Source organism: Mytilus galloprovincialis, chromosome 12 (genome assembly GCF_965363235.1).
Source record: "Mytilus galloprovincialis chromosome 12, xbMytGall1.hap1.1, whole genome shotgun sequence".
Lineage (NCBI taxonomy): Eukaryota > Metazoa > Mollusca > Bivalvia > Mytilida > Mytilidae > Mytilus > Mytilus galloprovincialis.
In genome coordinates, this window is record NC_134849.1 from 5,474,239 (window position 1) to 5,496,556 (window position 22,318).

The window sequence follows — 22,318 nt, forward strand, 5'->3', positions numbered from 1 at the left end:
TAACTTCTTGGTAATAAACGGATGTTTGCATCTCTTACTTAATTGTAAATATAACGTTCGATACTCTCTAGATTTTTCATATACAATTATTTTGCGGGAGTTTATGAACTTCACCACACGTGTAATTTCCCAAAATAACGACTCATTTTCAAAGGAAGAAATATGTCTAACTTCCATAGACAACTTTGCAGCCTACATATCAGAACCAAATAAGTTAGTTAAATGTTATCATTTTTGGATTTCTCAAATCTGTTTACTTACTGCATAATCAACTCTGAGAGTACTAAAATTATATACATGTATATTGTATATTTAACTGCATGTGTTGTAGTAGTCTCAGATAAGTTGTAGCTTATACACCTTATCGCTATTTGTCCGCCATTACTGGACATCACACAGGTTCCCAGAAAATTTTGACGTCATCATGGTCATGGTCATAATGCAAAATATCTTTCGCCACAATAAAAAAGGGATTGTTGAATGATGTCAATTAATAGTTTAAGTGGGACAGATTCTCAGGTCAGCAGGGAATAGCGATAAGGTGTATTTAGAAGAGTGTGGTAATGCCTTTTACTGTCGGGTGTCAAACGGTCATTTTCGGTTGCCATTACTGTCAAAATTGTTAAAATTTTACCATATTTCGTCAAAAATATCCCTATCGTGATTCGTCACATGTCTCAAATAATTATTGTCACCGTTATTTTTGGAAAAAAAAATGGTGTGATTTGTCAAATTCAGCTGATTTTTTTATCGTCTATAAGAAAGAGGGTCATGGTAAAGGGTTATTTGCGTGCAACGTGTAATGCCATTTTTATTTCACGTGCAGCAGTGAAAAAGGTTCGTTATTCACCATGTTACATGAAATCAGTAAAAAGATCAACGTTCAAGACAAGGGAGTGTAAGAATTCCCTTTATCATCAGGTGTCAAACAGTCGTTTCATCTTTCGTTAGCGTCAAATAAATAAAAAGTTTATCATGATTTGTCAGCAGTCAGAGGTCTTACATGTCTTAATTAAAAAATCTTACTGCTATTTGGAAATTTGTCCTGCTTGACCCCAGAATACACCTTATCGCTATTTGTCCACCATTACTTCACATCACAAAAGTTCCTATAAAATTTTAAATTCATAATAGAAAATATCTCACACCACAAAGGAAAAGTATGACGTCAATTGTTCAAGCGGAACAGATTTTCGTGGAGCCTGGAATAGTGATAAGGTTTATCTGTGCCTCTTGAACTTTTGAAAGTTGGTCAACAGGTGCTATTTTCTTAACCCCAAAGATCCAGGGATGCTGCTATAGGTACATGTATCCAGCTGTACTCTGCATGTAAAGTGGACCCCAGTTAACAAATTGACCCCGACAGTTATTATGGTGGGCATGAGAGCAGTCTGAAGAAGGTCATTTGGACCAAAAATCCGGAATTTCATCATTTTTTCCGATTTTTTACTTCAACTGGACCTGAAACCAGAAGTAGTCATTTTCTATGCGTATTTGAATAATAAATTTAATAATTACTATCAGTTTTAAGCCTCTGAACTTCCTGTGTAAGACATAAGACATTGAAGGGAAACCCACCCTTCCAGAAAACCCAGTTTTATCCGATTTCTTCCAAATTGGTATTTCAGCTCAAAATGCAATTTATACATGAGAAACATGTCAATAGATAGCCTCAGGTTGAGGGAACATGCATAACTTTTGAAATAAGTATCATACAATTGATTTCTAAAAGTATGGAAAGCCATTGGAACCAAATAACTGTTTGGATATTGACGGTCACTGCATGGTAAGAATTAAGAACACAAATTTGATCTATTACATAGAAGCTAATTTTATTTAACCCATTTTAACATTTTAACCAGGTTTCAAATTACCTTTCTTTTTAGTGATGGTGAAACGATTGCTGATTATGTGAAAATGGTAGTATCTAATAGTAACAGTGGTAAAACTGGTGACCATGTTAGAACAAGAGTCCCCAGGAATCAGACAAAGCCCACGTGTCACAGGGTAATTATTAAGCAGTCACAAGATGAGTCTAAACATATAACAGAACACCAAAGTGAGTTGGAGGGAGTTGCAACACAGCCAGGTAATGGAAGGCAAACCAAACAGTTAAGTGAGTTGGAGGGAGTTGTAACACAGCCAGGTAATAGACGGCAAACAGAACTGAGAGATGGAGAGCATACTTCTATACAAAATGAAGAAAATGATGTGAAAACAAATAACATGGAGGTAAATGGTATCCAATCAACTTCTTCTATTGTAAGTTTTAATAAGTCCCAAGAAACAAAAAATAAAAGGCAATCCATTTCACAGGCAGAAATGCACATTCAGAAAATGCCTGTCATTAATGAGGAGGGCAAACAAATGGCGGTGTGGACAGACATCAAGGAAATCATATTCCCATCATGTTCTGATTCTCTGTGTGACATCGTATTGACTGTTGTAAAAGAAATCCTCGACTACCCCCAAAACGAACAAAATGCCAGCCCATGCACTCCAAAACAACAGATGGCATTTTTAAGGAATTTTAGGATTGTTCCATGTGGAACACTTTTGGTCAACACCAAAACAATACAAGAAAAGATTCAGACCTTGAAAAGCATGGTTAGAACCCGTCACATCACTACTGAGGAGGTCCACAGTCGAGAATGTCATTATTCAAAGGAGCACATCAGTCATGACAGTCTGTTGACACCTGATCAGAAGGTGACCAGCGAGTTCCAGAAAATGAAATTAGAAGCAAATAATCAGTTCTGTTGGTGTGTTTTACCATGTGGACAAGAAAAAGAAATCTCCAAAGATGAAGGTAAGAAAATGATTCTAATCTAACCTCAATGTCATAGTATGATTTCACCTTCATTTAAATATATATTGAGAACCCTTGGTTTAAGTTGACAACTCCATGTCCTATGGTAAAGATCGTGTCTGATTTATATCTTGAGAACTGTTATGATTACAAAGTTTATACTTGACATGTATCTATACTATTAAACGAGAAGACCTCATTTTGTGTGTCGCTTCTCTTCCTTCCACAATAAATTAATCATCATGCCTCTGTGACCTATAGGTACCATGTATTGTCGCATTTGTCATTCATTCTTATGATTATTCAGTTTGGGTTATTTTGGGAGAAAAACGAAAAAAACTACGTCCGGATATTTTTCCGTCATTGGACGAAATTTTAAGTCAGACTAGACATCCGATTTGCGTTTTTTCTGTACTTTGTACATACCAAAGACTATGAATAACGTGTATTTGCTATCTGCTATCATTTTCATGTTTACTATCCACGGCGGTCACTGAGTTAATTAAATAGAGAGAGTCTATATATATTGAAATCAATAGAAAACAAAATTATAGGAGTTTTGGAGGAAAAAAATTAGGAGCCGGGCTAGAAAAATAATTGTCATGTCCCAATAACTTTTGATACCTTTTCTGAAATTCTTCAGTCATAAATAAAGGCAACAGTAGTAAACCGCTGTTCAAGCTCATAAATCCATGGACAAAAAACAAAATCGGGGTAACAAACTAAAACTGAGGGAAACGCATTAAATATAAGAGGAGAACAACGATACAACACTACAATAAAATCTTTTACAAAAATTCATCGGGTCACAAAGTATATTAAATAGAGAGGGGTCTATATAATATATCAATGACCGGCGTGGATTGATTAGTTAACTGAGAACTGATAGTAAAAAGCAAACACACTTTATTTATAGTAATGTATGTTAATAATTCTCCAGTCATTAATTTTTTTTACAAAAATTCATCCTACAACACTTTGCATACTTTCAACCACGCTCTAGATGCCCGCGAGTGTGTTCTAGCATTTATCATGCATCCTTGCTTAAAGTATTTCAGTTTGGGTCATTTTTGGAGGAAAGCGAAAATATAGGTGTCCATATATTGTTTCTGTCATCAGACTGACTTTTTGAGAAATATAAAAGACTTCCGCTGCCCTTCAGGCCTGTTTTGAAATTAAACATAATTTGCATAAGTACTTGGGACAGAACAATTATTTTTTGCGTTTTTCTGTATACTATGATCATACATATACTATAGATAAAGTGTATTTGCTATTTATATATATTATCAATTCCAATAGTTTTCTATCCACGTCTGTCAGTGAAATATTTCTGTGTACTACATACATACATACTATGAATAAATTGTATAAATTTGCTATAATTTACTATAAATTCCACTGAATAGTTTACTGGGGTGACTTTTAATATATCAGTGACCGTTTTATATAGTAATGTATGTTCATATGGGGACGAAGTCCCCTATAACAGTAGAAAATTCAATAAAAAAAAAAAAATTAAAAAAATCGGGAAAATTTCCCGAATTTTTCATTATACTCATATACTAATGAACTCAAAATCGTTCAATTTTTTTTTTTTGTCGTGTTTTTTAATTTCCGGATCTGCGCAGAACACATAACTCTACTTCCTTCTTCCGGTCTTGTTGTCGTGAGACTTTGATTAGTCTAGTAAAATATAGGAACTCGAGGAACACAATACCAATATTTCATTTTTAATCATTCTTTGTCTTTGGTATAAATAAACGTTAGGCCTTCCTGATGCATTGCGTTTCTTTGTTTACATTGAACATGATGTCATAACATAAATAACGTCACAAGTAAAATCCCTAACAACAGAACCAAAATCGGAAACGTTACGGTATTTCCGTATCTTTTTTTTAACAAATATTTAAAAAATACAAAAAAAATAATTTAAACAAACTTCGTCCCCATTCACAGGTAATGCCTGCCTCATATTAGTATACAGAAAAACAGAAAGAATAAACATCGGTATTTGAAAAAAAGGGGGAGGGCAAACAAAAAAGTGTGTCCAGTCCCCAAGTACCTTTGACTTTTGATACCTCTCCTGGAATTCTCCAGTTATATTTTTTTAACAGTTTACAACCGCTGTTATTTCCCGCGATTTCGAGGGTGTGTTCTAGTATATATTAAAATCAGAGGGTGTGTCAAAATGTATTTATAACTTCCTAGGTCAAAGGTCAAGGTTAAAAACTGGTTTCAGTTGACAACTTCATGTCCTATGGTAAAGATTTAAAATATTTACCACATATTATTCTCAGCAGGGTCAACAGAGATAGCTCCTATCTCAATGATATCTAGTTAATTTAAATTGAAAAAATTAAAACAAAAACCTACCATATCATTAGATTATTTAAATAAATAGCTTAGAAATAAAACACAGACCTGTATCAGAATTTGTTTATCTATTTAAGTGAAAATCTTGACCAATCATTTGCAGTCATTTCTGATCAATGGCTATAAAATACTACTGTACACAGCACTTTGTATAAATGTAATAATTAAGTCTCCCAAACAAAGTTTGGAGACTTATTGTTTTTGCTCAGTTCTTATTATTTTTATTATTCTTCTTCTTCCGCTTCTTCCTCTTCTTCTTCCGCCACTTTAAAAATGAACTTGTCCGCAGCATTTCTCCAAATTTACTTAGGGTTTCATTAAATGTTAGACTAATATGTCTAGGTGAGCCATCAATCGTTCATTTGTGCATTGGGGTCTATTAAAGCGTATTTTGGGGGGCAGAAAGAAGGGAGGGGTTTACTATAGAACCCTATGGGATTTTATTTTCTAAAATTTTCAAATGAATATAACTTGAAAACTGTAAGTGATAGATACATGCAGTCTTCAGAAATGATTAAAGGACAATAAAACAAATCACATGAAATATAGGGAAGTCCCTGGGGGGTCATCCCTACCCTCTTCAATTCGAGAATATACTTTTAACTTGTAAACGGTCCAGATCCCCACCCCTAAACCATATATATTCTTGTATGGGACAATAAAACTAATCAAATGAAATTAAATAAAAGTTCCTGGGGGTCACCCCCACCCCGTTCAATTTGAGAATGTACTATTATCTTGTAAACGGTCCAGATCCCCACCCCTAAACCATATATATTCTTGAATAGGACGATAAAACAAATCAAATGAAATTAAATGGAAGTCCCCGGGGGTCATCCCCACCCCGTTCAATTTTAGAATGTGCTATTATTTTGTAAACGGTCCAGATCCCCACCCCTAAATCATATATATTCTTGTAGGGGACAATAAAACTAATCAAATGAAATTAAATGGAAGTTCCTGGGGGTCACCCCCACTCCGTTCAATTTGAGAATGTACTATTATCTTGTAAATGGTCCAGATCCCCACCCCTAAACCATATATATTCTTGTAGGGGACAATAAAACAAATGAAATGAGATAAAAGGGAAGTCCTGAGGGGGTCATCCCACCCCCTCTTGTTTGAAAACTTGTAAACGGTCAACATCCCCACCCCTAAACCATATATATTCTTGTAGGGGACAATAAAACAAATAAAATGAAATGTAGGTAAAGTCCCTGGGGGTCACCACCACCCCCTCCTGTTTGAATACTTGTAAATGGTGGAGATCCCCACCAGTAAGCCCTATATATTCTTGTATGGGACAAAAAATCAAATCAAATGAACATTGGACCATATGAATTGCGAGTTATGGGAGCTTTGTTTGGGAGACTTCGTAACAGCATCCTGTTACAATTACTTCTTGTTTGTTATGTTTTGATGTATTACAGAATCTGATCCCATAATCTACAATGGCCGCTACTTGATTCCTGCAATGAAGCTTGGTGTCCGACCATATGTTTCTATGTCACTTGTCTACCCCTACTTTAGACAGTTCTACAATTTCTTGTTTGATCTGAGTAGAGACCATCTGATCGGAACAGGAAGTGACATTACTATTTGTCTTACTCCCCTGGAGGCCAATTGTATGTCCAGTTATATTGCTAGGCAACAAGGATGGGGTAAGCATTAGTATTTTGTCAGTATAAAGTATGTTTTCTTTCTTTTTAAAACTTTTACAAGTAAAGAAAATCTAAATCGGTTTTATTAAATGCTAATTATGGTTAGCATTTGTCTCTTGTCCTTGAATATAAAAAAAAGAAGATGTGGTATGATTGCCAATGAGACAACTCTCCACAAGAGACAAAAATGACACAGAAATTGAAGATCAGTTATACCACTAGACAGTAAGTTGAAAAAATTAAATTATATAGAGAAGACTGCATGAGGACAAATTTTGTTGAATGATTCAAACTGCAAAATGAATAATTGTATATTATTATTGCAGTGTTCTCCCCAGCATTTTTGGATAGCACCAGGGTAATGCGTGTCGAAATGATTTGTACAATATGTCGTGTCGCGTTGCATCGCTTATTTTTTCTTCTTGTTAGTTTTTGTGCCATTACCTTTTTGTCTTTTCTTTTGTTTACTGTGTTATGTAGACTTTGGGTAAAAAAATACTGGTAAAAAAAAAAGTAAATCAAACAGTTTGTATACTTTAATATCTTTTAAGAATAAATAACAGAAAGCACTTTTAGTCTTTAAACTAGTCACTTTTTATACTTTGATCAAGCCAATTTTGTCCTGATTCTGTCCTGTTACACTACACATTCCCCATTTTTGTTAGATTACACCATAACAATTTACTTTAAACAAGATTAAATTTTAATGCAGAACCTTTAATAAATTAAATACTATTTTCCATAGCTTTAGACACATCAATAAAATTATTATCAGAATCATTATTGTGTTATTTCATGATAGACATGAAAAGTATACTTATATTATCTATGTGGACACTGGTGAAAGGTTATCATGTCTAGCTGAGTTCCAATCATTGTAAAATTGTTTTTTTTCTTTTAAAAATTGAACTTCTTTATTACTATTCAGCTATATAACAAATGGAAGTTTTAAACAACCTTGTTTTTTTTTATATACAGCCCTAGCTCAGTATTTAAACAACAGACAATAAATGGAAGTTTTTAACGACCTTGACTGGCTATACAGCCATTGCATGGTCGGTTATATTATAAATGGCTACACTATCTATATAATATAATATGTCTGTGCTTTAATTAAAGTATGATTGTCAAAAATAATTTGCAATATATTTTTGTTGGTATGTTCAAAGAAAGTTTTTATCCTTGAGGTAACATCCTTATATAATTTTGCATTCAATTTGTACTTTATTTCTATTTTAAATGATGGATAATATTTTAGGGGCACATTTTTGTAATAAGCTTAATCAGGGGAAGTAACTCACGTTTATAAAATACGCAAATCATTTATGACTAAAGGCTGGAGTAATAGAGTTAATTAACAAATGTCTGGTTGTCACTCAAAAGTCTCATAAGTCTGTGATCATTAAGTTATGATCTCTTAATTAATTAAAACACAAGAATCATGTACATCGATTAAATCCAATCATCAAGGACTGAAGGTTAACCTCAAAAGGTAAATCGATCACATGGTGTAAACAATCTTCGTTGTCAGAACTGGATTGAACTGGTTTGAACTGGTCAATTTTCATCTGAAATTTGATACCCCACGGAAAGGTTTACCGATTTATGATTTTTTTTTACCGAAAATTTTAGCACCACGGTGAAAAATTATACATCGCGGCAAGAACGATACCACCACGGTAGAAAATTAAAATTATACATCGCGGGCCCGCGGTCCTTTAAGGGCCTGGGGAGAACACTGAATTAGTAGTAAAACCACTATTAGCGGGATTGTAATGGATCAGGCTTATTTGCAGGGATATGCTATCTGTTTTTGAATTAAGACAAGCAAATTCTAAAAACCATGAATAAAATAGTCATCTTTTTAAAAGAAAAATTAAAAAAAAACATTATATTAATTCAATAATTATATAACTCTATGAATAGAGGGTTAATGTTAGGTATATGTCAATGAGACATCTATACATAAATATATATATGGTTGATTTTAAAAATATGAATATTATGTAACCTCTACTCTAATATTGATATATTTGAATTGCCTATTTTAAGGAGCTAATTGGCATCACATTACATCACGTGACCTAATGATAGATTGGCAGAAACTCTGTAAACATGTGAAGAATCCTCCAAGTTTGTCAACTGAGAGTCCAGATCTGTCTCATAATGTAGCCATGGTAACACCATTACAGGTAATTGAAGCATCTCTGAAAATGTTTGTGGAAAAATATTCAGGGGAATATTGAAGAATTGTTTTGGGTTGCTGTTCAAGATACTTCAATGGAGCCATTCAGATTCATGTACTGTAATTGGCCTTGTTAAGTCTGCACTGATACATTGTCAGCACCCCCAATTTCACCAAAGGAATTCACGAAAAAAAAACTTTTTGTTACTTGTTAAAATCATCTAGTCTAGTTATTTCAAATTGATGGATTTTGTAATATTTCAGATACGAAATTAAAGATGAATTTTGGTTTGTTTTGTAGGGTTCTTGTATCATTTTAATTTTGAAATAGTTGCAGGCTGTGCATAGAATATTTTTCAACCCGAAGTAAGCAAACAGATGTTATTCATTTGCATGTATGAGGTCAATTTCTATCTGAAGCAGCTTACTTATAATTCCTGTTAGCACACTTCACAAGTTCTGTCAAAATCACCAAAAAATGATACCAATCGAAAAGGTTGTGTTTGACATGAACCAGAACTAGAAAAAACATGTGAAATCAAGTGTTAATCTTATTTTTGCTTAGTTACTTTATAATCTGCAATCTTACCTAGCAAATTTAGTTTGGAGTGGAAAAAAAAATACAACAATACCAGACTGAATTCATATGTGTTGATTTAAACAAGCATTATTGTAACTGTTAGCAATAAATATAGAAAGATGATGTGGTATGATTGCAAATGAGACAACTCTCCACAAGAGATCAGATGACACAGAAATAAACAACTATAGGCCACCTTAAGGCCTTCAGCAGTGAGCAAAGCGGAAAGTCTGTTAAGTAAATCCAGATGATATAAACAACAATACCTTAGTATGCTTTATTTTAAAAAATATTACGAGATTTTTTATTTCAGATTCTTTACGATACAGAAAGCGACCTACCTCAGTATGGAAGGATCAAAGATTCATACTATAGAGGCGATAAGTCATGGATGAATGCTGATAATACAGGGCTGCAACAACAAAGAAAACCTGCAAATCTTTCTACTCCCTCAACTGGGCATATAACACCAATGAAAAATTATGTCAAAATACTGCCGAAGTCTGAACTCAGCCCTGCACCGCTGCAGATTCAACATTCTCTTTCCAAGAACGGAAATTTAGAACCAAGTATAAATAGGTCAGCACAAGTTTCAAATAAGGATCAGAAAGTAGACAATGTTGATCCCCCTCGAAGTTCTCAGAGTGCCAATCAGCAGCAGCAGATTACACATGTGCTGGGAACCTTTCTTGGTTACGGGAAAGATGGTAAAAAGATAATACTACTCAACCAGAATACCAACGATGGAAGTACAACAAAGGGGTCTAAGTTAGTAAACAATAATAAGTTCCAGGTAATTGTAGCTAACAACAACTTGTCAAATACTGCAGCCGAAAGTACAAAACCAAAGCAGTTCATATTTGTAACTCCCCAGAAAACTACTGAGCAGATGACAGGACAGAACACAGAGCAGACGACAGAATTGAGGACAGAGCAGACAGTTTCAAATGATACTGTTGTTGGGACTATGGCCAGTGTAAAGGAAGAAAAGATTCCTGTCATACAAGATGATACAGTACAACAGCAGAACACTGAGGTGAAACAGGAAACTGTGGTTCTGAAACCTGAGCATGAGGAGTTGGTATTGAAGCAGACCAGTGAAAACACAACAAATGAAATCACAGGTGAGAGATCAGATGAAAAACATCAGTACAAAGATGAAGCTGAAAAGGGAGGCAATGATCATATTGTTGAAAGCAAAACATTAGCAGAGGAATGTAAAACTAAAGCAAAAGAGAACAAGAAAAGTAAAAGTAGTTGTCAGCAATATCCTGTTGAATCAAAAGTATTTTCTGAGACAGATGAAGGAAAACCAAGTGAGATGAAAACTCATTTTGATGACCTGAAGGTTAAGTGTGACGTGGAGCAAAGAGATGTGATTGATCAAGTGTCTGTAATAAAATCCTGGATGAAGAATGCAGGCAAAGATATGATTGATAAAGTCTCAGGCATAAAGGGTAGGGTGAAAAATACCAACAAAGATGTAAATGGAAATATTATTGTCTGTCCTCCAAGAAAAGCTAATAATTGTCAGAAAAATAACCATGACGACAGCCTGTTTAATAAAACTGATGATAGTAAAGATACACATGCGACTGACAGCATACATAATGTATCATCTGAGCAAACCAAAAGTAAGAAAACCGTTGTTAAAAATAACCTGAACTCTGACCTTCTACAGAAGTCAATAAAGGTAACTAATATCAGCAATCCTGCGAAAGATCTTGCATTTAAACATGCTGATTTGAATACAGACAAAAGAAATTTAATTCGAAACCAGAGTCAGAAATCATTCATAGATAGAAATGTAAAGACAACTAAAAGACCTGTGGTGTTACCTGTGGCTAAGGCAGGATTTACTAACCTCTCTAGAAATAGACAGTCCATAATTGGACAACGAATCATTGAGAGTAAAACTGTGGATATAGTCGGATCTATCCTTAAAGATTCAATGTCAAGTCAGAAAAGACTGGAAAAATTAACAAGAGACACATCTAAAAATAAACCAAGTAGTATAAGTAGAGAGGCGCCATACAGGGAAATATTGTTTGATAAAGACCAACTACACCAACATAATTTGATGGCATTGGCGTCAGCCAGTCCTTTTGCTCCTAATAGTCAGAGTACATGGAAATTGCTGAATTTGTACGACAGTCAGTACATTTCACATCTAAGTAAGGATAAAAATCAGATTTCATGTCCAACTAATGACAAGGAACAGGATCATGTGACAGAAACCCAGGAGAAATGTCCAGTATCGTTACCTCTGATATCTAAGAGCTGTCATCTCTTGCCATCAATCAAACGAATTAAGGGTGGAAAGAAAGAAAGCCCAAGAAAGAGTGTATCCTCACCATTATTGGCCTCTGAGAAAGCTAAATACAAAGTCAAATGTCATCATTTGAAACTGACATTTTATAAAATCAAGGAAAAGAGACAGAAATCCAAAGATGATAAAGTGAAACCAAGTGGTAAACACACCAGTGGTCAATATAGTCAGCACATTAATAAAACAGATTTGACCAAAGCTTTGAATGCAGAGGAGACAGAAGATGAAGAAAACATTAGCCAGGCAGAGGATCAGATGGGTGTTCAGGAAGAGATAGACTCAGCCCACAACAGTAAACCATGTAAGAAATCCAGTAAGGTTGTCAGGGCAAGAACATCCACTGATTTGACTGGGAAGGAAAATAATATTGACCATCAAAGCAACAGAAACATTAAGGCAAGCAAAGTGAAGAAAAAGATTTTAAAGAAAAAGAATGGTAAGATTCAACAAAACGATAATACTACTCATAAAGGTATTACCAAAGCTTCACATTGCCCCACCACTAAGACAGATGGATCTAGAGGAAAGAAAAGTGACAATATGTCCAAAGAAAATGAGAAAACAAGTTCAGAATGTCACGGCAGAGGAAGACCCAAGAAAAAGGTAGATAATGTTAATCCATTACCTGAAGATGACCTCCAGCATATTGATTGGTCATTGCAAGGATCTGTGTTTGTTCTTGATAATGACATTGGGCAAGGAAATCAGCACATTCTTCGCAGAAGCTTAAGGTCAATTCTTACTCCAAATAAAACCAAAATACAGATCAGCAGTGATGATGATAATGAAACCAATGATGATGATGAGAAACAGCCAAAGTTAACTAAGAAGGGTAAAAAGAGGAGAACAAAAACAAAATTAAAACTAACAAGACCTGTTGTTTATGATGAAAGCAGTGGAGATAGTCTGTATAATCCACAGCTGAGATCTACAGGTGAAGAAGATATTTTAGTTCCAGCATCAATGGTTAAGAACTCCTCAGATAGTTCAGAGGATGTCACGTCATCCAAGACAGATAGTAATGGAACCATTTCTGATGAACTTCCAGATCTAGGAGTATCAGAAAATGATCATGAACTTAATTCTGTTACTACTGGGAGCAGTTTAGAAAGTTTGGGTGAACCACAGGGTCTGAGTGACAGTAGTGGCAGTCCGGAAACCAGTCATGGAGCAGATAGACAAGGAGTCAGTCACAATAAAGTAGAGATGTTGGGAAAGAAACCAGGACAGAAATCCAAAGCAAAAGGGAAAAAGAAGAAAATACAAGTGAAAGCAGAATCTTGTGTAACTAATGAAAAGAAGGTCCCTGACAGGGATAGAGATATTCTCAAAGTCAATTACATGGATAAAGTTATACAGGAACAGCAGAGAATACTGGACATTATTAAAAATAAGTCTCCATTGACCAAGAGAAGAGGTGGGTTACAGAGACATCAACACAAGGATTCACAGAATGGGGATACATTAAGGGAACAGTCTGGAACCAGTACTCAAATCATGAGACTGAGGAGTAAAAACAATTTGCTTGATGAAAACAATAATGATACCAACATAGAAAGAGAACACTATAATTCAAGTCAAAATGTTATAGTCCATGAGACTAATAGCAAGAGTCCAAATAACTCTTCCTATAAAGAAATTACAAGTGGAATCCATTTGACTGATTATTTAACTGAAGCTGGTGAAAATATCTGGCATGACAGAGAAGGCTGCGATAATGAGAAAGGGAATTTGGAGGATCTGTATTCTGATGTCAGTCACACATATCATCTTTCTACAAAAAATGACGAAAGTCAGATATCTTTGACAGGTAGCAATCAAACACACCTTTCTGAATCTGTAGAAACAGGAATTTCTAATGGCAATGCAGATATTCTTATATACAGTCAGGATGAACCCATTGATCAAGATATAATATACATCATTAGTGATGAATCAGATGGGGAGTGTCCTGTGTTGCTGGTAGCCCAGGATGACAATGAAAATATCACACTTAATAATCAAGTGATTCAGGACAGAAATATATTTGATTGGGCAAATGGAGAATTGTTAGGAGGCACCCAGAATGATGTAGAAAATATCACACATAAGCAGCTGGTTCAGGACAGAAATATATTTGATTGGGCAAATGTGGAGTTGTTAGGAGGAAGTATGAAAACTGCTGATACTAATAGTTGTTTTGAAAATACAAGCAATAACTCAAGTCCAATTTATGTACATCAACACAACATTAAGCTTGAAGATGAAAGTTGGTTACCTAGTCGCTTAGTTAAAACAGAATATGAAGATATTTCTTGTCCAGAAATTGACCATGAGGTCACTCTGCCTCATACAGTAGATTATACTGACCAAACAGATGACCAAGGATATGAGGATATTTCTAACTCTGAAACAAGTATTAACCACATAGAAGAAGAAGATAAGACATTGGTGTACACAGAGAATGTTGACAATTTTTATGAGTCTTATTCAGAGGAAGATGTTACATTGACTGTGCATGTAGAAAATAATGGGAACAAGAAATCAGACATTGATACACTTAATGTTTGTCGATCTCAAAGTAGATTTACTGATGGGACAAATGTGTATGAAGGAGACTTGAAGACAATGTCAAATGTAACAATACCAGCCATTGGTACAAAAAGCAGAGTGTCAAATGAAACAGACTCTCTTACTTGTGGAATGAGTAGCACAACTACAGTAAGTGCAGATTTCAGTTTTCCAGACCTTTCATTGAGTGCTTTTGATGTTATGAGCAATACATCAAATGTAACAACATCAACAATTAATGGAAATCTAGACATACCAGACTTAACTAAAACTGAGATATTGCAGAGTGATTCAGATTTCACTGTGTCATCAGTAGACAGTGGAGAGGTTATTAATGAGAATGATAGGCAGATAACCATGGCATTAATTGACAACAACAACAAACATATTGTGGTGGATACCTATGGAATCAGGTAGGATGTCATATAAGTTTTGTCTTATATACATGAGGGGCAAAAGATACCAAAGGGACAGTCAAACTCATAGATTCAAAATAAACTCCATCGCCATGGCTAAAAAATTAAAAGACAAACACACAAACAATAGTACACAAGACACAACATAGAAAACTAAAGACTAAGCAACACGAACCCCACCAAAAACTAGGGGTGATCTCAGATGCTCCAGAAGGGTAAGCAGATCCTGCTCCACATGTGGCACTGTCATGTTGCTTATATTATTACAAATCCGGTAAATAGTCTAATTTGGTAGGTCACATTCATGAAAAGGGAAGGGTATTGTAGTTACGACACAAGGAACATATCTTTGTGACAATAACATTACTTGAAGCAAGACATAGTTTGTAAATTTGCCACTGTTGTCTTCATCTTCAAAAATCAGTATTGAGTTTGTGATAGGATCCATTTCATCTTATATCAAGTTTTTATGATACATAGTCATACCTACTGCAAACTAAGTTGGGACATAGAAATCTGGTTTATCTTTCTTTCTGTTTGCCTGCACTCAATTCCAAGATGTTTGTCTATTTTCAGGGCATACAATGCAGTAGCAATGAAAGGTAGAAATGCATCTAGATTTAACGTTGTATATTTGCAACATTGCTAATAATTAGCTTTAAAAAAAAAATAGGTTATGTGAATTTCGAAAGTATTTGCAAAGGATTTATTTTTTTGCCAAAGTCAGCATATAAGCCTATGTAAAATGTATTTTTCATGGAACATTTAAATTTGAAGTTTATGAATACCCAAAAATTGTATCCCATGAAACTCCACAATACTTATTCCCTTTTGATGATACAGTCGATTCCACTTAATTGCATACCGCTTAATAGCATAATTCGGTTAATTGCATACTTTTCTCCTGCACGAAACCATTTCCCATTCACCTAATGTTAAATTGTCCGGTTATATGCATAGCCTTACAAGTGGCATTTCGGTTTATTGCATAGAAAATAATCGCCAGCTAGATATGCTCTGTTAAAACTGACGAGATTTTTGACCGGAAACGTCAATTTGGTAAGTATATTTTACTTGAATGCATCATAATTTTCATTATTATTTCACATTTACTTGTGTGTTATTCAAATAAAGTTTTAAAACAGTATCTTTCGTGTTTATATGATTATAAAAAAGTCCTCGATGTGTACACAGGTAAAGTTTCCCATATTCTATTTTAAGCCTCGAGGTCATAAAAATGTCAATCAGCTGATTGTTGTAAAAACACAACCATTCTATGATCTTCTATCTCAAAAGGTGTTAATTATTGATTGGATTTCAAACATTGTTCATAGATTCCATTTTGGGTGAATTTTTAAAACATTAACGCCTGCTAATTATCGATCATTATCCAATGTGTAATCTCGTAATTCAGCTTGGGTGATCTACATTTATGTTAAATATTACAGGGCTTTTATATATGGTTGAAGAATTTTATACATTAATCTTTTCTTTTTAATATTTTTTAAAAGAAAATTAACTTCTGATTATTATATATTTCTCACTTTCAACACTCGTGTCCAGCAAATAACCCGTGCATGGCCCCATCACCTGTGAACTGCTTTGCATAAACGAAACTAGCGGTGTTAAAGTAACAGTGTCACATCACTGTGTAATCGGTAAATACTGAATATCAAAGGCAGTTCATTGCACAATTATTGTTTACAATGATTATAAACTGTTTAGTATTGTTAAACAGTTTATTTTAAACAAGGTGTAACAATGTAATTTGTACATCTGGGTCATAGAAACAAATCTATTTTTAGAACAATTTTATTTTCGTATCTCAGGTAAAGGAAAAATCGGTACATAAATAAACTAAACAAAATGTGTTTATAATCTTTATTGAAAGAATACACAATGAAATAAAATGTATGACACTAGACAAATAACTTTTATTAGAATAAATAAGCATTCAATATGTTGTAAGTGGACTATGGACGTTCATCTTCCTTCTTTGTTGATCTGCACTATCGATGTTATTTGACTCCGTAATTTGGCATTTCGGATATAAGCATACTCCGCTTTATTGCATAATTTCGTCTGACAAATAGGCTATGCAAATAACCGGAATGTACTGTACACATATTTATTCCCTTTTGATGATACACATAGTTATTCCCTTTTGATGATACACATAGTTATTCTCTTTTGATGATACACATACTTATTCACTTTTAATGATACACATAGTTATTCCCTTTTGATGATACACATACTTATTCCCTTTTGATGATACACATAGTAATTCCCTTTTGATGATACACATACTTATTCCCTTTTGATGATACACATAGTTATTCTCTTTTGATGATACACATACTTATTCACTTTTGATGATACACATAGTTTTTCACTTGTGATGATACACATATTTTTTCACTTGTGCTTAATTTATTACAGACATTTACCAGATTATGACAAGTCTGGTGAGACTAATAGTGGACTGATTTTCTATGACAGCTGGACCATTCCATATGTCCTTGTCAATGGATACAAGTACACCATATCAAGAGATGTCCTACCTCTGGTTAGTAAACAATGTCAACCGAAATGTCAGATCCCCAAGAATGTGATGAAGAGGTACCCAGGAATACTGAGGACTTTCTGTACCTGGGAACAGGTCAGAGCTTATGCATTAGAATAGAAATGTTTTTATATGAAATTGTGTATTTTCAAATTGTCAAAGTTGAAAAGATGAACAGATATTTGTATATATAAAATGCAAGCATTAAAAAAAGAAATGTTCATATAAATATAACACAAATATGCTTCAGAAAATCAATATATTCAAAACAGATGAAAGAATAAACTGAACATTGAAGTAAATTTTGCACTGCTAAATTGGATCTAATTGACCACAAATTCTAAAATTACCAAATAATTTGGATAAACGCTTAGTCATATAAAGTTTCAGTAAACTTTTGACAGGGCATATTAAGTAACAAGGAGATGTGAAATGATTGACTATGAAATTACTTTCCACCCAAGACCAAAGGATGTGGATTATGTCAACTATAGGTCACCTATAAAGGACAACTGTCAGCAAGGCTAACAACTATTCAAATGCATGGGAGACAACCCTGGGATGAGATTTAATTGTGAAACTTCCTGGAGTTGAAAGACCATAGTTTATCTGTTTATGGCTATTTACCTTGGCAATGACAATGACATAGGCTTATCATTGTCATTTTGTTCTCACTCAAGAAAAACAATTCTCAGTTGTACCAATTAAAAAATAACACAATAAAAGATCAAAGCAGAATTAAGAAAACAGCAATAAATGGTGAATATAATTATAAACAATTTGTCTAACGATGTAAATTTTCAATATTTAAAAAAACATGAAGTTGTGATATAATTGCAAATTAGACAGCTATCCATAACATAAAGTGGATGAAAGCAATACATGACAGCCTTCAACAATGAGCAAAACCTGTTACGAAAGGCCCTAACATGAAAAAATGTGAAACAATTCAAATTATAAGGAAAGGGACAACCTGATTCAAGGTAAAAAAGAAAAATAACAAAGAAGTACCACTACATTAGACAGCAACAAACAACAACCACTTGGGATACTTGGGATAGGCACATAAAGTGGGTTTTGCTTTGAAAAAACATAAGATTTTATTTTTTTCATTAAATTCAGGTGTTTCAGATAGATCAGCTGATTTGTAGTTCAAAAAGAGGTCCTGTACGCACTGGAGAACTGATGTTGAGGTTTGATATGTTTGTAACTAAGATAGCAGATATCAGGGCCACCATCAAAGACAAACACAGGAATACAAAGCTTAAAAATAGTCAACTTTGTATCTAAGATAGCAGATATCAGAGCCACCATCACAGACATACACAGGAATACAAAGCTTAAAAATAGTCAACTTTGTATCTAAGATAGCAGATATCAGAGCCACCATCACAGACATACACAGGAATACAAACCTTAAAAATAGCCAACTTTGTCATTACTTAACATTATGCTACACATAAGAAAAGTTTAAAGGATTCTCTAAAATGTCTGTAACTGATTTTTTTTCTTTCTTCCAAATATTAAATTTTAGAATTGTGAAGGTAATATAACTTTGAAAACCTTTGATAAACTTGAATAGAGATCTTTGTTATACTATAAAACCATATTTGTTGTTGTTTTGAATGATATGTGTATTCTACATATTGTATATTTATTTATTATTGTTAATGAAAGAGTGATTTAATTGTTATTGTTAATGAAAGAATTATTCATTTATTATTGTTAACCAAAGAGTGACTTATTTATAACTGTTAATGAAAGAGTGACTTATTTATAACTGTTAATGAAAGAATGATTTATCTTTAATTGTTGATGAAAGAGTGATTTATCTTTTATTGTTAATGAAAGAGTAACTTATTTATAACTGTTAATGAAAGAGTAATTTATTTAATATGTTAATGAAAGATTTATCCTTATTGTTAATGAAAAAATGACTTATTTATAGTTGTTATTGGAAGTCTTCTATTGAAAATTTTTTGGGATCGTATATTGTTATGATGTCGTCGTCTGCGTCGTTGTCCGAAGACACATTGGTTTCCGGATAATAACTTGAGTTTAAGTGAAGAGATCTTCATGAAATTTTTCAGAAGGTTCAATACCACAAAAGGAAGGTTGGGATTGATTTTGGGGATGATGGTCCCAACCGATTAGGAATTAGGGGCCCAAAAGGGGCCCAAAACAAGCATTTTTCTAGTTTCAGGATAATAACTTTTGTAGAAGTATTTCAATTGCTCTAAAATCATACCGCAATGTTTAAAACCATAAGTAGAAGGTTTGGATTCATTTTAGGGGATTATGGAGCCAAAGCTTAGGAATTCAGGGCCAAAAAGGGGTCAAAACAAGCTTTTTTCTAGTTTCGAGACAATAACTTATGTGTAATTGTATGGATCTCTCTGAAATTGTACCACAATGTACCATATAACAAAGGGGAGGCTGGGATTAAGTTTTGGGTTAATTGCCCAAAATATGTAGGAATTAGGGGCCAAAAAAGGGCCAAAAAGAAGCATGATTCTAGTTTCCAAACAATTATGACAATAACTTGTGTTTAAGTGTATGGATCTCTCTGAAACTGTACTACAAGGTTCAATACTGCAATGGAAAGCATGGGATTGAGTTTAAGGGTTATTGCTCCAAGGGGGGGTCAAAAAGTTGGGGGGGATTTTTTGTTTACCATTTTTTGAAGGGCTTCCTTTTTTTTCAAAGAAGTTTCAAGAAGAAATCTTCAATTGCACAGTATTGTGCAATAGATTTGTTAGATCTTTGACCACATTAATTTTGTGACAAAAACCTATATTATGTCAAAAATTTGATCACAATCCAAATTCAGACAGAATCAAGCTTGAATATTGTGACTAAATTTGCCCCAACTATTCAGGGTTCAACCACTGGGGTCGTATAAAGCTGCGCCCTGCAGAGCACCTGGTTGAAAATTGGAGTTATCTCCCATTGTCCAGAATTGTAGTTGAATCAACTACAACCAATGCTTTATTGACAATGCAATATTCAATTTTACTTCATACTGATAAATTAATGCAATCTTTACCTTTAAGTGCTTACAAGCACCTGGATTTTTATTTTGGCCCCACCTACGATAGTAAAGGGGCATTATGTTTTCTGGTCTGTAGGTTCGTTTGTCCGTCTGTCTGTTCTTTCGTCCTGCTTCAGGTTAAAGTTTTTGGTCAAGGTAGATTTTGATGAAGTTGAAGTCCAATCAACTTGAAACTTAGTACACATGCTCCTTATGATATGATCTTTCTAATTTTAATGCCAAATAAGAGTTTTGACGGTCCACTAAACATAAAAAATGATAGTGCTAGTGGGGCATCCGTGTACTGGGGACACATTCTTGTTATTTTTGTCGAGCCTGCAACTTTTGTTGCAGAAAGCTCGACATAGGGATAGTGATCCGGCGGCGGCTACGGCGGCGGCGGCGGTGTTAGCTCACTTCTTAAAAGCTATATATTTTAGAAGGTGGAAGACCTGGATGCTTCATATTTTGTATATAGATGCCTCATGTTACGAAGTTTCCGTCAGTCACATGTCCAATGTCCTTGACCTCATTTTCATGGTTCAGTGACCACTTGAAAAAAAAGTTCAGAATTTTTGTAACGTTGAATTCTCTCTTATTATAAGTAATAGAACTATATTTGGTATGTGTGTACCTTGCAAGGTCCTCATGCCCGTCAGACAGTTTTCACTTGACCTCGACCTCATTTCATGGATCAGTGAACAAGGTTAAGTTTTGGTGGTCAAGTCCATATCTCAGATACTATAAGCAATAGGGCTAGTATATTTGGTGTATGGAAGGACTGGAAGGTGTACATGTCCAACTGGCAGGTGTCATCTGACCTTGACCTCATTTTCATGGTTCAGTGGTTATAGTTAAGTTTTTGTGTTTTGGTCTGTTTTTCTCATACTTTATGCAATAGGTCTACTATATTTGTTGTATGGAATGATTGTAAGGTGTACATGTCTAGCGGGCAGATGTCATCTGACCTTGACCTCATTTTCATGGTTCAGTGGTCAAAGTTAAGTTTTTAAGTTTTGGTCTTTTTATCTAATATTATATGCCAAAGGTCAACTATATTTGGTGTATGGAAATATATTATGATCTATATGTCAGTCCCGCAGGTTTTATTTGACCATGACCTCAATTGCACGGTTCATTGGACAGTGTTAAGTTTTTGTGTTTTGGTCTATTTTTCTTAAACTATAAGTAATAGGTCAACTATATTTGTTGTATGGAAGCATTGTTAGCTGTACATGTCTGCCTGGCATGGTTCATCTGACCTTGACCTCATTTTCATGGTTCATTGGTCTTTGTTTAACTATCTTGTTTAATGTTAAGTTTATGTGACAGTTGTAATAACGCTTTATACTTAGGACTATCAACATAATATCAATGATTAGTAAAGAAGGCGAGACATTTCAGTGTGTGCACTCTTGTTCAAATGATGAATCATTTCTTTTTTCTATATACCGGGACTGATATTCCTAGGTATACAGAAAATGTTAAAAATCACATTAAATAAAAAGCATAATGTCAACCCATTAAAATTGGTTTCCTGAACTTATGAAGTTTTGTTTGTTTACTGCCTAACTGTGATATTCTTTTTATGTTGTTCTGTCATATTAACTGATTTTTATTGTATTTAACCAAAACTGTTACAAACTATTGACATAAAAAGAAAAGTTTAATTGAGTTGTAGTTTTATATTCAATTTAACAATTCAGATTTGTGTGGCTATACAATATTTATGATATGTTTATCATGCATTGACAAATCCCTAATAATTTATATGTATAAATTAATGTTTTTTGTCGAGCCTGCAACTTTTGTTGC

The 22,318-nt window shown here is 34.1% G+C and overlaps 1 protein-coding gene across 1 annotated transcript; it reads left to right on the plus strand.

Moving 5' to 3' along the window:
- The first annotated feature begins 75 nt into the window (after nucleotides 1-75).
- On the plus strand, nucleotides 76-22,173 carry LOC143054325 (uncharacterized). Its single transcript, XM_076227301.1, has 7 exons — nucleotides 76-213; nucleotides 1,887-2,809; nucleotides 6,616-6,846; nucleotides 8,899-9,038; nucleotides 9,925-14,903; nucleotides 17,349-17,568; nucleotides 18,595-22,173. Exons 1-7 carry the CDS (start codon nucleotides 104-106, stop codon nucleotides 18,760-18,762), a joined length of 6,771 nt encoding a protein of 2,256 aa, XP_076083416.1. The 5' UTR covers nucleotides 76-103; the 3' UTR covers nucleotides 18,763-22,173.
- The last annotated feature ends 145 nt before the right edge of the window (nucleotides 22,174-22,318 follow it).

Coding starts and splice junctions, on each gene's coding strand:
- LOC143054325 (XM_076227301.1), top strand. CDS start 104: ATGAACTTCACCACACGTGTAATTTCCCAAAATAACGACTCATTTTCA. Junction 214..1,886: donor TACATATCAGAACCAAATAA/GTTAGTTAAATG, acceptor CTTTCTTTTTAG/TGATGGTGAAACGATTGCTG. Junction 2,810..6,615: donor AGAAATCTCCAAAGATGAAG/GTAAGAAAATGA, acceptor GATGTATTACAG/AATCTGATCCCATAATCTAC.